Raw genomic sequence first — 17,943 nt, forward strand, 5'->3', positions numbered from 1 at the left:
CCCGGTTCGGATCTCACATATGAGGGCCAGTGACACTGCCCTCTACAGCTAAGATGCTGAACAACAGCTCAACCTGGAGCTGGGCTGCTGTGAGTCCCCGGCTATGATGGCCCCTGCTGCAGTGGGTTGCTATGGGCTACCGTGTGTACCCAGCAGCCTCCTTGAGCGGCCGTCCAGAAGCCCGCAACTGATCTGCCTCGCCAAGGAAGAGTGCAATGATGGTGCGAACTTGGGCCAGTGAAGCAATGTCCTCCACAACTAGACTGAAGAACACAAGGACAGCAACTTGTCTGTTCCCATCCCCTAATCCCCCAATAAAAATCTTTAAAAAAAAAAAACACCTGCAAGAAACATACTCAGAGCAGGTCCCCTCCAAGAGCCCTGACCTGGCTGTCCAGTCTTTATTTTTCTTCAGCTGGTCTCTCCTTTCTGTGACTTTTATGTAGAAAACCTGTTTTATTAAGCTGTGGTGCCATTGGGTTTTTTTGTCTCAACTTGAGCCCTTATAATGAGTATACTAAATATTTTGTTTAAAAAAAATCAAGGTGCCTGCTAAATTTTAGAACTAAGTATTATCACAAGCATTCTTTATAGTTTTATAATCTACATTCAATTGCAAGGATGAAATGATTTTAAAACTAAACGTCAATCCTAGGATCAATTAGTACTGGTTGTCTATTAGTAAACAAGGGATAAACCTGCCTGTTATATTTGGTCCTTTAGAAAAAGGAAAAAATGAACAAATAAGGCTCAAGTAGGTCTTAAAATAAATCAAATAGATCTCACTTTACAAGATAGTGTTTACTGCAAAGTTTTGGAAATAACTTTTCTATAACAGACTAAATCTTTTTTTTCCCCACTTTTAATTTTGGCAGTAAAGTCAAATACTTTAAATCGCTACATTCCTTGACCTACACCAAAGTATACGGTGATTAAAAAGCACCTAAATTGTTTTAGTGTTACTACTCATCTAATCCTTTAATGTGCATGCTTTAAATGTATTCCTAAGTTTAAATTTTCAATTTTTTAGGTCAGGGAAATGTATTATTTTTAACATCAGACATAAATATTATAGTAGAAAACAAACGGATAATTCTACAAAGCTAAGTTAATTTTACTAAAGAAAATCTTATTTAAAAGAGTCTTTACAATAAACAAAATGTCAGGTAACATGGCACCCAGGAACCAATTATTTCACAACTCCCACGACCCATATTACTCAAGAAAGAGCCTGCTGATAGTACAGAGATGGGAGCGGGGAGGAGGTAGGGAAGGGGGGGGTAAAAAAAAAATCTTGAAGAAATAGAATACCTTGAGGACATAAGGCCTTTCCTTGATTCAAATCCTCAAAAATACATTCTTATCCTTATAAATTTAAATTTCCTTTTAAATATTGGTGGTGGTATTAGGAGACAAGCACAGAACCAAAGGTAAAAAAATCTAGTTTAATACAGCCCTGTGAAAAGGATGACAGAGCCTCTACTTTTTATAACATGACAGGTTAGTGATTTAAAAGGGGAAAGCCTACTAAACTGGATATTTCAATCTATGCTTGGAGCTTAGAAATTATGGCCAGTAAATTTTTTTGGATCTATTAAAGATTTTTATATTGGGAAACTTACATACAAGGAAAAGACAAACAGTACTAGATTTTATGATTTCAAAGGGATGGAAATAAATTTATAAAACTTACCTTCATACTAATATATTTATGACACACTTCTGAAACTTAATACCAAACCAGTTAAAAAAACAAGGATTAAAAGCAACCCCTCTCCCATACATTTGACAACAAAAGTCTTCCCATCTTCAATTTCTCTGGTCTTTACTGGAAAAAAATTTAGAATAAACTGTACATTAATCATCTTTGTTTTTTACATAGAAGTAGTAATAATAAATGCTATCTCAAGTTCTAACTGCCCATAAATTAGTGTTTTTTGAAGGAGTCCACTAACAAAATATAACATCAGTCAAGTATTAAGTTCATAAGAATACACTTGTACTTGGTGCAAATTTAATTTTATTAAACCTTACAATGAATATTGTGGCATATCATTTTCCATTGTGTGACAATTTATTGGCTGGCACCTGAATACAGTACTTCTTTTGAAAAATACACAATGGGAACTGACAAAAGGGAGAGAAACTAGTTGTTTAGTGATATGTAAGGGCAAAAAAAAAGAGAAAAAAAAAGATGACCAATTAGTTTCCTTAGTATCTAACTCTAAAATTGTTAAAGTTCCAAGCAATAATGTTGCTGTTACAGTGCACAAGAATATGGTTATTACCTCATCCAGCTCCCACAATTCTGAGAAAATTAATTATAAGGATTATTATACCTGTAAAAGTCAACCTAAAGTTTCTGTTGGGCAATATGATGTTAAAGAGTTACCTTTTCAAATATAACCTAACAATTTTCCCAAGTCACAGTAGATAGGGGTCTCTAAAATATTATACATTAAGGTAGTTACTTTACCAGTGATCAGTTACTTAACTTCAAAATCATACTGGGCACCAAATTATCTTATGCTGACTTCTTGGGCTTATGCACCTGTCAGATTCATGGATAAGAAAATTAATATTCTTTAAATCTATACTCCACTTATCCTGATAAAGTAGACTGGTATCTAATCTCAGTAAAATGACCATTTCTTTTATAGAAATGATCAATAGTGGAACATCTAAAATTCAGCAGGCCTTAAAAATGGCGTTTTTATAGAAATATAATCAAAACTTATACATTAACTCCAGCCAACATCACCATGCTACAGTGTCAAGTTTAGTTTGATTCAAATGAGTACATTTAGCTCATTATTAGTCATCTGTGGTTAAAAAAATAAGTTGTTTTGGTTTTTTTTTATTCAGTCTCACAATTTTGAGAATACTTTCTGACACATGCCTAAGTGGTGTCTGAGATCACGTTTATTAACCAACCTCCTCTAAAATAAAATCATGGACAATTTTTAGTTATTAAAATCAGTTTACTGATTTTTCAAGCGCTCCTAATGGCATTTGGGGAGACGGCAAACAGGAGAATTGTATCCTAAGGGAAATAAGGCATTTCAGTTATAAAGACTGAAGGACAGTTCTAAGTTATCTATATTTAGAGGTGGAAAACGCTATGTAAAGAAATCCTTATTTTATACTAGTTGCACAATTCGAGTTTACCTGCAAAACACTGTGAGATGTGCCTGACTATAAAAGCATGTAGGCCCTCCTACCCCTCCCAAAAAAGGAGGGAGAAATATTAAACCTCTTAAAAATCCAGTTGCTCATCTTTTATCTCAAAATTGAGATCAACTAATATAAATTTACTCTACTTGCAAAGCTTTCCTTTTTTTAAAAAAAAAAGTAGCTCATGCATGTATCTATGCATTATATCCCAAGGTTAGAGTCAATGATTTCAAAATACTGATGTCTGATATTTCTAGAATATTTGTCTAAATTACAAATTTTCTTATTATCTGGCAGTTCAAATATTTCATCAAATTTGCCCATGGTAAATATTTAAATCTCTTCAGCCAAAGGTTGGAGAACAACCATCTATATCCAGACCTTTTTCAAAGGTGAAATCAAGTTTACAATCTAGTAAAATAAGGATATCTTTTAAAAAATTAAACCTCAATTATTTAACCAGAAAGTAAGTCTAACGCTGTTTTATTTACTACTCTTCAATACTATTTTACTGATGATGAAATAAACCTAATGTGACTGACTGTTTGCAATGATGACTCCTTAAATACCATTACATCAACCCTCAGAATAAAATGTGAACACAAAAATCCGAGTGATCCAGCTCATTAAATTCACAGGTCAACTGAATTTTTGTCAAACCAATAAGGAGTTTTTATTCAGAACAATTTTGTTAAGACATTTGCAGGGCAAATATGCCATCATAAATTTTATTCTGAGTAACAGTAAAGTGCTGAATGATAATTACCTGAATCTTTTTTTAGTACTTTTCACTTATCTTTTCTTCAGTTAAAAGAGCCCTTTCTGTGGCATTAGCAAAACTGTTAAAAAAAAAAAATCAAAAAAAAAAAAGTAAAGAAAGAAGAGCTAACTTTCAGTAAGAGAACAGGAAGCACTGCAACCTTTTGTGTTTAACTATGGTGACAAATAATTGAGACCAAAGTAATTCATGCAAGTTATCTTTAAAGGTATGCTTAAGCTTGAAGAAAGAAAGAACACCGTTACTGACCTTTGATACTATGGCAGTAAATTGCATACTAAAATACCTTAATTATCCTAGGTGCCTAGATCTGGCTTGGCAAGCATCATGCCACTGACATGCTTTTAGCTCTTTTTGTCACTAAAAGTGATTTGCAGTTCAATTACTGAATATTTCAATGTGACTCATTAAGCTGTGTGATAAACTTTAGGTTAAATTTAAGCAAATTCTCTACACCTAATGACATCATCAGCACAAGCAGGACAATGCTGGCACAGCATGAAAGGTGGGTCATTTTATAGTCTTCCTTTTACTGCATGATATATTAAGATGACAGACCTAAATTTCAACTGGGTTAATGAGTTAGAATAGACTTGTTTCCCAAATTTAGCACACAATAATTTCAGTGGATGAGAGAAAGAAATCTCAGACGTGAAGGAAAAAAAAAAAAGCTTGAGCTCAGGTAGCTAACCAGTCGCTCTAAAAATTGTCATGCTACAAGAGTACTTTCATAAAATGAACTTTGTAACAAACTTAACAGTGTTTTGAGTTGAAGTTGACCAACTGCTGCATAGAAAATATGCTAACATACAACAGTCAAGTTTAAGCCTGTGCATAGAGAAGATAAAGCACTTATGGTAACTGCAAATGGTAACAAGTCCATAAAGTTTGTACACCCTAGCATAGGTCCATAAGGGAAAACAAAATAAGTAGAAATGGTTCAGAAAAACACTGTAAACGGGAGAAGCTTGAAAAAGAGAAGGGAGCAGAAAAAAAAGACCTTCATTTGTATAAAATTCACAAACCAGAAAAGTATACACACCACTGAAAAATGGTTAACTCTCCCAAACAACCAACAGCAAACAAAACTAGAATGGATAAGCCTTTGGCAGACAATTTTAGAAATTTGAATATGACATTACATTTCTCAAAAATTCACAAACAATATATTATATGGTATATTTATATTAAATACTGGGAAACCAATCCTGTAAATTTGATGCTTATAATGCTTTAGCCAATGAGAGCACGATGATATCAAGCTAAATGAATGCTGGTGTTATCACAACAGTGCTCATTTATGAAACAACTGTTAACAATTCGTGCTTTAACAGTGCTAAAATACAGTCAAATTATCATCTATGAAGTGAAACAAACGTCTCTAGCTTTTCTGGGATATGCCCTTTATAATATATTCTATGATTCACTATGACACGAGCAGCAAGACACTGCAATGTGGTATGATTTATGGGCTGGATCAAATTTTTAGCTATTTCCTTTTCGTCCAACAAGTCACTAGCAGTTTGTTTGTGCAAGTTTGTGGCATCAAAATGTGCACCTGATTTAATAAGAAGATTCATGATATCTGGATGGTTGTTCAGAGCAGCAATATGTAGGGGACTGTTGTCATCAGAGTCTCTGACGTTCACATCAGCACCACATTCTATCAGTATCGCAGTAACTTGCAGAGATGGAAATTTACAAACAGGGTACCGCCCTACACATGTAGTATTCTTGTCCACAGCCAGATGAAGAGGACTGAAGTTATTCTTTCCCCTTGGATGCAGCTTAAGAAACCTGTATATAGTCTGCTTTTTGAAATGGTCCTGTTCTAGAGTACAAGGAACTTTTTCTAACAAGCAAATTAAATGCAAAATGATGGAAAGAGCCTTATTTAACTGTAATGGGTCAGGTGGACAATGGATTGGTTTGATAGCTCGCTCTATTTCAAGGACACTTTTACACAGTATGCCCATAAGATCATCAAATGTAACAGTGGTGCCCAGCAGCCCTTTAGCCCTATCCTGCAGCATAAAAGAGAACAGTTCTGCAAAAGATAATAAGCTGCTGGCAGTCATTGGGCTTAAAGGGTCCAAATTGTTCTGCTGCATATCCAAAGCATACTTCCATAGGTTGATGCATCGTTTGAAATTTCCAGAGTCTGCATAGACAGCACCTCTATATCTAATATAATAAGAGGTATCAGGATGAGAAGGACCAAGAATTCGTTCTCTAATTAACAGAGCCTGCATTCTCATCTCATCAGGATCAGCGATAAGGCCTTCCAGCTCTTCTGAACTGTTTACCTCCTTGGCATAATCATAAGCCATTATCAGTGTCTGAGGCACTGGTTTGCTAATTATATTAGTCCTATCACTGTATCTCATGTTCATTGCCTTTTTCCAGTATTTCAAAGCCCCAAGTAGATCTCTTTTTTTGTCTACAAATGTGGCTCCCAAAAGCTCTAAAGCATTGATCCGCTCCGTCTTGCTGGTCTGTGCATGGTGAGTCAGAAAATCCACAATATTTGTGTGACCGGTCACACTTGCTGAGAGAAGGGGAGTCATTCCATAACCATCCTTTTCCATCTTGGCACAATACATAAGAAGCATCTTCATGATGTCCAAACTTCCAGATTCTGCGCAATCATGCAATGCAGTATTACCTTAAAGAGAAGAAAAAAGAGGTAACATATTTTGAGGGACCAGGATACAATGTAATACATTTATATACTTTAGAACCTAAAGAAAAGCAGGCAGCTCCAAGCCGCCCTTTAATGGGACATACTTTAATTGATTAAAAATAAGAAAAAACCATCCCCAGCACCTAAAACTAATGTCTGACACATAGCAGGGGTTAAAGAAATAGTTGTTAAATTTGTTGAATAAATGAAATAGCCAAATTAGGCATGAAAAGATATCCAGTCACTAGATGAAATTCAAAAGTAATCCATGGCCTCTTGGTATTTCTAATAATGTCTTCAAGTATATATTCTATAACTAAAAACTGATGAAATGAAATTAACCAGCTATTCAGTTTTGCTGACAGACACTTATTTCTGGGTCAGCTTCCACATAAAGAAACGAGAAATGTACTCTACAATATCTAAGATTCTCCAATTTGATTCTAATAGTAGTCAGAAATTATTTTTTTCAGTATTTCTGATTGCCAAGCGAACTTCAACTGTTTTAGTCCAAATTCTTGGTAACAAACTACTTTTTTCAAAAAGGTCTCATAAGAAAAACAAGTCCACTGAAATCTGAAAAATATGTGGGTGGTTCAATATGAAGTTTAAAAGGAGACATCTCAAGTCTTTTCATAATAGATTATTTCCCATTGTAATTTAATTTTAAACAATCTTTTCAGAGGTACTAAATGTTCTAATGAAGTCCTGTTCTTCCCACACATGGATTAAAACTAACAACAAGCACTGGCACATTAGTAAAACCCTGTGGAACATATTAAGACACAATAACCACCCAAGTATTTTAGCTACTAAAGTTTAATGATAAACATTTTACTAATTACCACAACAAAAATTATCATGCAGACCTTTGATATTCACATACAGTGTTTAAATAAATTTGAACAGTGAGTCATTTTCGGCATGTGTGCAGAAAGGAGTTAACAGAGCTGGCTGAGACAGACCTGCTTACAAGGACAGCCCTTAGCGGGCATCTGGGAACCTGGTAGGTAAACACAAGATACAGAAATTTTCCTAAATGACAAGGGTAGCTCACTGTTTGTACAAACAATGCAGTTTATGCTGAACGCCTGATTTCCTTTTGGGATTTTAGAATTTTGGATATGTGCTCAGGAAAGGGTGTTTGTTTATATGACTAGCACCCAATAAAAATCCTGGGCACGGAGTCTCTAATTAGATTAGTTTCTCTGGGCAGAAACAATGCACACGCGCATTACATTGCTAAGGGGAAGACAGTGCTCTGTGTGACCTATCATGAGTAGGAGAACATAAGAAAGCCTGCACATAGATTCCCCTAGATCTCACCTGTGCCTTCGCTTTATGACCCAGCTGCGTGTCATTATTACATCACTGTAATAAATCTTAGCTATGAGTACAACTATATGCTGGGTCACCTCCAAACATGGGGGTGACCTTCGGGGCCCCTGACACAGCATGTGTACTAGAAAGTAGTTTAAACCTGAATACTTCACATAACAAATCTAAAACTAAAATTCCAAAAATGTAAAAATTGTAATATATTAGGACTTTAATCTTTCCACGAGTTTATCCTATTTAGTCTTCTACGGTATCTAAAGGGACTAAATTATCTGGATATTTATTCTGACCCAGGATTTCAATGGTCTACAATGGAATAGTGTCTGTCAGAATGTTTTAGCAACGTGTATGGTATTCAAGCACTGAGAGAGCCCAGAACTTCAAAATGCTGATGTTCATTTGCTCAAAATAATTTCAATTAAACATGACTATTACTAAGTATATTTAAAAATCTTTTTTGAATTAAGAATCCCTAATATTCTCATTTTTCTCTAAAAAAATAGACAACATAAGAGAAATATAAAGAGAAGGCTTAGATGGCATTCTTCTCTATTCAGTAATAAAATCAAGGATAAGAATGAAGCGAAATCCAGTGTTTTTAATTAACTGAATTGCTGTATTGGAAAAATACAGAATATATATTTTGAATACATCATATATTGAAAAACAATGGTGGTTTAAAAAAGAATAAGGAAGACTTTTATATCTAGTAATGGCAGGCGTAATATGATCATCTTCTCACTAGAAACTAGAGAAGCTGAAAAATGTACATTTAAAAATCTTTTTGGGGGCCTGCCTGGTTAAGAGCTGGCTTGGGACGCCAGCTCTGAGCAGCAGGGTCCCGGTTCAGATCTCACATGAGGGCCAGTGACACTGCTCTGCAGCTAAGATGGTGAACAACAGCTCAACCTGGAGCTGGGCTGCCATGAGTCACGGCGACAGCGTAGGCTGCAGCCCCTGCTGCAGTGGGCTGCCATAAGCTACTGGGTGGCTGGCAGCCAGCATGAGCGGCCAGCAGCCAGTGTGAGCTGCCAAGAGCCGCTGTGAGCGGCCGTCCAGAGGCCAGCGACCAATCTGCCTCACCCGGGAAGAGCACACTGATAATACCAACATGGGCCAGTGAAGCGACATCCTCCACAACTAGACTGAAGAATAAAAAGGCCAGCAACTTGTCTGCTGCCCTTCCCCCGATTCCCCAGCATTGTTCCCCTCCCCCAATTCCCCAATAAAATGTTTAAAAAAAAAACTGTTTGGTATCATGTAAGCGCCTAACAAGGGGACAACATCCAGGAAAAGAAAGAAAATTATAGAAATATATTCCAGAATTTGGGGGAGCTTCCCCCAGTGGCCTCTACCACTTCTGGAAGAGGCAGATGCAAATCTCAGGCTAGGGGAATAAACTGAAGTCCAGGATCCACTAAGAAGGGAACTTTAAAATCTCCCTAAACTTTGAGTTACAGCTCTGAAGGTCTACATTTAAAATATCTCAATATTAAAGTAATCCAGGATTGCTCATATATATTATCAAAAGCCAGAAGCAAATACAAATACTATTTAGAAGAAAATACTGTCATACTGTCAAATTATTTTTTATATTCTTCATTTTAGTATCCCATCAAAAATGGTGGACAGAAGAGAAAACAAGGAACCACAATACAAAAAACTAACAGAAATAAGAGCTGACAGAAAAGCCCAAAAGAAGACCCAAATAATTCAGTTATCAAACACAGACTTTAAAATAATTACTATGCTTAGCATACTCAAACAGATTAAAAAACAATTTCAAGAATTAGACAGAAAACTGGAAACTACAAAAGAGAACCAAACAGACATTCCAGAGCTGAAAAACTCAGTGGGTTTTTCAGCTTTAAAAGCAGACTACTCATAGCTAAATAGAGAACTAGTGAACTAGAAAATAAGTCAGATGAAAATATACAGAAAGAAGCATGGAGGCGAAAGGATGGAAAAGAAGGAGGCTGTAAGAGACAGAAGGGATGTTGTCAGAAGTGTTAATATACTTAAAACCAGAAACCTAGAGAAAGAAAATTAACCCAAAGCAACACTTAAAAAAATCTAGTCTGAGAATTTTCTGAAATTGCTCAAAGATTAAACTATAAATTAAATAAGTTTTACAAAATACCAAGGATATTTTATTTTTAAATCACTTTGACACACACTACAGCAAAACTGCTGAAAACTAAAGACAAAGAGAAGAATCTTTCAGAGAATAGGTGGAAATGACTTATAGACTGACTGAAAAGTTTTCATCAGAAAAAAAAGAAGCTAGGAAACAACAGAATGATATCTTAAAAGCAAATAGCTACCAACTTAGAATTGTATACCCACATCAAGAATAAATGTGAAAGAAAGGACCATTTCAGGTGAGAAAGAAAAACAAGAGAAAAAACTATCATGTTTATTACCGGCAGAGCAGACCTAAATTAAATACTATAGGGTGTTCTTTATGCAAAAAATGAGCTATTAATACATGGAAGCCTGGAGATGTGGGCATAAATATCAACAAAAAGGGTAATTTGTGGGAGTTCTAAATAAATACTGACTTTAAAAATAATGTCTTACACAGAGCTTGAAACACATATAAAAGTAAAATGCTTGACAGCAGTAGCATTAAAGTGGGGTAATTGGAGTTAAAGTATTCTAAGATTTCTGCGTTGCTTGGAAAGAGATAAAATTAGAAATTTATGTTAGCGTTTAATAAGTCAAAGTACTATTATCTAGGGTAACCACTAAAAATAGAGTATGTATATAATTACTACATATTTTCTAATATAGAGAAAAATATGAAATAATGAAAAATAACCCAAAGACAAAAAAGGAGAGGCAAAGAATACAAAACAGGACAAATAAAAATCAAAAAGTAAATAGGAGATTAAAATCCAAATATATTGGGTTATCGGAAAAGTCATGACGTATTTTTCTGTTTTTCATTGCAAAAATGTGTCGACTTTTCCAACAACCCAACATCAGTAATTACATTAAATGCAAGCAAACTAAGTGTTCTAATTAAAAGACAAAAGCTGTCAGACAAAATACAAACACAGAAAACTCAACTATATGGTACGCTAAGAGACACACCTTAAATATAAGGGAAGAAAAAGGCTGAAGTGAAAAGATGGAAAGAAACACATGCCCTGTGCAAAAACTAACCATAAGAAAGCTGTCTGATATTAAAATATCAGACTAAGTAGACTTTAAAGTAAAATGCATTTGTGATAAAGCAAAACATTTTATAATTATATAAAATTCAAAACATAAAGATAATTCTAAATTTGTTTTCAAGTAAAAATATAGGTTTGAATTACATTAAGCAAAAATCAACAGAACTACAAGGAAGAGCAGACAAATCCACAATCACAGTACATTTGAACATACCTTTCTCAGTATGGAACACCCAAATCAATAAGGATATAGAAGATTTGAACACAATTAACAAACTTGATTTAACTGACATATATAAATGAACACTCGACTCAAAACCTGTGAAATACCTTTTTTCCCCCAAAGATAGATGGAGTATATACAAATACTGACCATATTCTAGGCCATAAGTGAGTCTCACACAAATGTCAAAGGGCTGAAATCACTGAGTATGTTTTAAGTTCATAATGCTAGATATCAAAAACAACCAAAAAAAATAACTAGAGAAATCTCCACATATTTCAAATTTTAAAATATACTTTTAAGTAACCCATGGGCCAAAGAAGAAATACCAATGAAAAACAGAAAATATTTTTAACTGCATGCTAATGAAAACACTAAATAACAAATTTCATGGGATATGGCTACAACTGTGCTTAAATGTACATAAGAAGAAAGGTTTTTTTAAAAAATAGCTAAGTTTCTATCTTAAGAAGTTATAGGAGAAAAACTGTAAATTAAAACCAGAGAAAACAGAAACAAATAACAAAGCTGAAATTAATGAAAAAAAATATATCAGCATGCTGCTGGCACAGCATTTTTTATTTTCCTAAGTTTTATTAACTTTATAATCTTACATTAATAACTATGCAAAGTAAAGATAAACTTACTGTACAAATAGAAGACAGAGATCTTAGTAGTAAAACATAAACCCATGTTTCTCAATCGCCATTTCAGAGTACTGCTCATTTGAGTACTGGTCATATTTTAAATGCTAGTCATACTAGATTCCAACATAAGCCAAATCTTATGATAAAACTTCCACCAATTACATTACTTTCCAACTCCAAAGCTTTCATGCTTCCTCTAGGGGAATATTTGAAAATCTTTAAGATGGCTTTCAAAATTCCACAGCATTGATTCTCAAAGCACCATTTGTACGGGGGTGGGAGGGCATTGAGGAAGACATCTATAGTTTTAGAAGGCATGGTATGTGAAGTAAAGCTTAATCCTGGTTAGTGGGAATACACATAAGAAGATACACTATGGGAAATGAATTTTAAAGACTGAGAACTATTTCCCTACCCTACCTCTCCAGCCTCACTTCTTATCATCTCCAATATGCATCCTGCACTGTGAATCTAGCCCAGGAGTTGGCAAACTTTTCTGTAAAAGGCTAGGTAGTGTTTTAGGCTTTACAGACCATAAGGTCTCTGTTGTAACCACTCAACTCTGCCATATAGCAAAAACTATCCATCAACAATACAGTAGCCCCCCTTATTCACAGGGGATATGTTCCAAGACCCCCAGTGAATGCCTGAAACGAAAGATAGTACAAAACCCTATATACGCATATACTGTTCTTTCCTATACATATGTACATACCTATGATCAAGTTTAAACTACTCTTGTGCTTTGGGGGCCATTATTAAGTAAAATAAGAGTTACTCAAACACAAGCACTGCGATACTGCAACAGTCAATCTGATTACCAGGAGGACTGATAAGTGACTATCAGAGGGGTAGTGCATACAGCATGGATATGCTGGACAAAGGAATGATTCACACCCCAGGCAGGACAGTGAGAGATTTCACCCCACTACTTAGAACAGTGTGCAATTTAAAACTTATGAATTGTTTATTCTGTAATTTTCCATTTAATATTTTCAGACCATGGATGACCTTGGGTAACTGAAACCATAAAAAGTGAAACTGCGGATAACGGGGGACTACTGTATGTCAAATTGATGGACATGGCTGTTTTCCAATAAAACCTGACTTATGAACACTGAAATGTAACTTTCCTGTAATTTCCACGTCATGAAATATTATTCACCATTTGATTATTCAACCATTAAAAAATATAAAAACCATTTCTTAGCTCTCAGGCAGTCCAAAAAACAGAAGGCAGACAGGATTTGATTCCTGGGACATAATTTGCCAATACCTAGTCTAATCCAAGACATTAACAATACCTGCCATACTAAGGTAGACATTCTTGTGTTTCACATCACTTCATGCTAAGTACCTCTCCCAGCACCAGAAAGGTGTGCTCATTTCCACCTCCAAGCCTTTGCTCTTAATTTTCCTGTAATACACTCTTCTTTACCTTTTTAAGTTCTTGTCCTTCGTTTCATCAGAATTTAAGCTGCTCAGAGGCCTTCTTCATTATACCTTATTAATTTGTCATTTTGAGAAGGATGGTGAATAAAGGTATCACTCATCCTGGTAGGTAGTCATATTACATCTACTATTACAGTATTATGTAATACCTTACAATAGTATAATGTTACTGCTTCAGAAATAGGTTTTCTTCCCTAAACTGTCTATTCCTAAAGTACTCGTACATCCTATATTTCCTTTATATCCCAGTTAGCAGTTAGCACACTGTTAAAGCTGAGGTAGATTCTTCAATTTTTAATACTTGGTATCACAAAAAAAATGATTCAAACTTAGCTTGAGGACAAGTAAGTTTAAAAAGTAAAACCTTAGAAGGAAATATTTTTTTTTTTAAGATTTTATTGGGGAATTGGGGGAGAGGAACAGCGTTGGGGAATCAGGGAAGGGGAACAGACAAGTTGCTGTCCTTTTGTTCTTCAGTCTAGTTGTGGAGGATGTCGCTTCACTGGCCCATGTTGGTATTATCATTGCGCTGTTCCCGGGTGAGGCAGATGGTTCGCCAGCCACTGGACGGCCGCTCACAGTGGCTCTTGGCAGCTCAGGCCAGCTGCCAGCCGCTCACGGTAGCTTATAGGAGCCCACTGCAGCCTAAGCCGTCGCCGGCAACTCACGGCAGCCCAGCTCCAGGTCGAGCTGTTGTTCACCATCTTAGCTGTAGAGGGCGCAGTATCACTGGCCCATGTGGGATCTGAAACCAGAATCTGCTGCTCAGAGCTGGCGTCCCAAGCCAACTCCTAACCAATGCACCACTCAGCCGGCCTGGAAAGAATCTTCTTAATTGAGGGGATCTTGTTAATACTCTAAGAAATTAAGTATATAATCAACTACAATTTTCATGCCCTGGAAGCCCTAAAGTTTCTGAATTATAGCATTACTTAAAATTTTAGAAAACAGAGGCTTAAAAAGAAGCCTAATTTTAAAGCAACTATAATTTTTGTGTAATGTCTCCAAGTCTCTTTTACATAGTATGTTTTGATAAAGTTGTAATCACAAAACTGTTGCCTACTTCTCACCTCCATCTTGTCATTTTGTCATGTTACCACATGGTCATTCTTATGTCTTTATGGTGAAAGTTTAAGTAAGGAAGCATGTCATTATTTACATAAACACTTTCCTGTTAATGGACATCTGCATGGCTTCAGAATTTTCACTATTAGAACTGGTGCCTAAAAAACTATAAGGACAGATAAAAGACTAGTGATTGCCAGGGGATAGGTGCTGGGAGAGGGGCTGACTACAAAGGGACATGAAGGAACTTTTTCTTCTATCTTTATTGTAGTGGTAGTTAAATTACAGTATGATTGTCAAAACTTACAGAACTGCATACTAAAAAGGATGGATATTACTGTATATAAATCATACTTCAATAAACAAATGACAAAAAAATTAATGCGTACCGGAATAGAATCACAAATGTGATAGCTTAACACACATCTTTAATTCACTTCCAAAGGAATTATAAAATCTCTTAAAAGTTCTTTTATAGTATTCTTCCTACCATTGGAATTACTCTTTGGATTTTAATTTAGATTACCTTTATACCTAGTTATACAGAACATTTTTCCACGTCTGTTCACAAACTTTATTTTCTTTTATGACATGTCTATTTATGCTTCAGTTTCTGGGATTAGTCTTTCTATATAGAAGTACTTTTTAAAATAACCACTTGTCTGTTATATTTACTGTATACAGTCATACCTTGGAGATATTGCAGGTTCGGTTCCAGACCACTGCAAATAAAGTATCGCAATAAAGCAAATCACACGAATTTTCTGGTTTCCAGTATATATACAAGTTATGTTTACACTATACTACAGTCAATTAAGTGTACAATAGCATTGTGCCTATAAAAACAATATACATACCTTAATTAAAATATACTTTCTTGCTAAAAAATGCAAATCGTCATCTGGGCCTTTGGCAAGTCGTAATCTTTTTGCTGGCAGAGGGTCTTGCCTTGATGTTGATGGCTGCTGACTGATCAGGGTGGTTAACTGCTGAAGGTTGGGATGGCTATGGTTAACTTCTCAAAATAAGACAACAGGCACTAACTTTTCTCTAGCTATGAAAGTCCTAGATGGCATCTTCTTCCAATATAAGGCTGTTTCATCTGAAAATCTGTTATAGCAACCTTCCTTTATTATTTTAGCTAGATCTTCTAGATAACTTGTTGCTACTTCTACATCAGCACTTGCTGCTTCACCTTACACTCTGAGGTTATGGAGGTGGCTTCTTTCCTTAAGCCTCATGAATCAACCTCTGCTAGCTTCAAACTTTTCTTCTGCAGCTTCCTTATTTCTCTCAGCCTTCATAGAATTGAAGACAGTTAAGGTCTTGGTCTGGTTTAGGCTTTGGCTTGAGGGAATGTTATGGCTGGTTTGATCTTCTATTCAGACCACTAAAACTTTCTCCATTATCAGCAATAAGGCTGTTTTCATTTTCTTATCATTCATATGTTCACTGGAGTAGAACTTTTAATTTCCTTCAAGAATTTTTTCTTTGTATTCACAACTTGGCTAACTGTTTGGCACCAAAGGCCTAGCCTTCAGCCTATCTTGGCTTTCAACATGCATTCCTCACTAAGCTTAATCATTTCTAGCTTTTGATTTAATATGTGACTCTTCCTTCCACTTGAACACTTAAGATGCCATTATAGGGTTATTAACTGGACTAATTTCAATATTGTTGTACATCAGGGAATAAGGAGGTCCAAGAAGAGGAAGAGAGATGGGGGGGCAAGTCAGTGGAGTAGTAAGATCACACACAACATTTATCGATTAAGTTCACGGTCATATGGTCACTTCATGGTACCCTGGAACAATTGTAACAGTAACAGCAAAGATCACTGATCACAGATCACCAGAACAAATATAATAATGAAAAAGTTTGAAATATTGAGAGAATTACCGAAATGTGACACAGAGACACAAAGTGATCAAATGCTTTTGGAAAAATAGCACCAACAGATTTGCTCAATGCGGGGTTGCCACAAACGTTCAATTTGTAAAAAAACTGTAGTATCTGCAAAGAGCAATAAAGCAAAGTGCAATAAAAAAAGATATGCCTGTAAATTTTGCTCTATCAGTTGTTTCACTTAAGACTGTTAGATATGCTGTATTAAATGCAATTTCTTGTGAAAAAAAAAATTAACCTGAATTTAAAAATAGAATTACGAGGTGTGATCAAACAATACAGTCAATGTTTAATAAAGAAAATTTATTCCAGTAAAAGACACATTGCCATTAATCCCCCTCAAAATACTCCCCCTCGCTTCAAACACACTTATCCCATCGTTCTTGCCACTTTCTGAAGCAGTTCTGAAAGTCCTCTTTTATGAGTGCTTTAGTTGCACTGTCATGGCTGCCTTGATGTCTTGTATTGATTCAAAAGTTTATCTTTCATGGTCATTTTGACTTTGGAGAAGAGCCAGAAGTTGCACGGTGCCAGATCTGGTGAATAAGCTGGATGAGGACACACCGTCATGTTTTCATTTAACAGAAATTGCTGTACCAGAAGCGATGTGAGACACAGAATGCTGTCAAGATGGAGGATGATTTATGTCACACTTTAAAACACACCTTCTCTCAACCATACCTCACACTCAATTGACTGCACCAAACAAGTGGAAACTTGTCACACACTGTTCCTAAGGTTTGACGTACTGCTTCCCATACTGAAGATCCCTGCCTTTCTGTTGGATAGCACTCGGCAGCAGCATTCACCGTATTTGTTGATCACAACAGAAAGGCCCCATGTCACACATCACTTCTGGTATAGCAATTTCTGTCAAATAAAATCATTATAGTGTGCCCTCATCCACCTTATTCATTGAATCTGGTACTGTGTAACTTCTGGCTCTTCCCCAAAGTCAAAATGACCATGATAGGTAAACATTTTTAATTGATTCAGGACATCGAGGCAGCCACAACAGCGCAACTAAAACACTCACAAAGAGGATTTCCAGAACTGCTTCAGAAAGTGGCAAGAATGATGGGATGAGTGCGTCTGAAGCAAGGGAGGTAAAAGGCAATGTCTTTTAATGTAATAAATTTTATGTAAATATTCACCATATTTTTTTATCACACCTCGGACTCCGTTCTGTGACTAGTCTATGCTAAGTTACATGCCAAAGACCAGTAAAATCATATTTAATTTTTGCTAGGTAACTTCGTTAACTTAGACTTTTGGTGCATAACAATATATAGCAAGCACTTTTGAAAACTCAACACACATTTTTCGTGGTTACATGCCCCTTAAAAATCTTTCCATAAGGGCCGGCCAAACGGCACGATGGTTAAGAACTAGCTTGGGACGCCAGAGGGCCCTGGTTTGGATCCCACATATGAGGGCCAGTGACACTGCCCTCCACAGCTAAGATGCTGAACTACAGCTCAACCTGGAGCTGGGCTGCC

The 17,943-nt window shown here is 35.8% G+C and overlaps 1 protein-coding gene across 4 annotated transcripts in view; it reads right to left on the reverse strand.

The window, feature by feature from the left end:
* Nucleotides 1-1,425: 1,425 nt before the first annotated feature.
* Nucleotides 1,426-17,943, reverse strand: part of FEM1C (fem-1 homolog C) — a 28,332-nt gene continuing 11,814 nt past the window's right edge. For all 4 annotated transcript variants that reach the window (XM_019651258.1, XM_019651260.1, XM_019651259.1 and 1 more), the window contains exon 3: nucleotides 1,426-6,617. In XM_019651258.1, the coding sequence (XP_019506803.1) occupies nucleotides 5,308-6,617 (1,310 nt within the window). In that variant the 3' untranslated portion in view covers nucleotides 1,426-5,307. The remainder of the gene's footprint in view (nucleotides 6,618-17,943) is intronic.

The sequence above is a fragment of the Hipposideros armiger genome, unplaced genomic scaffold (assembly GCF_001890085.2).
Source record: "Hipposideros armiger isolate ML-2016 unplaced genomic scaffold, ASM189008v1 scaffold_156, whole genome shotgun sequence".
NCBI classification, from domain to species: domain Eukaryota; kingdom Metazoa; phylum Chordata; class Mammalia; order Chiroptera; family Hipposideridae; genus Hipposideros; species Hipposideros armiger.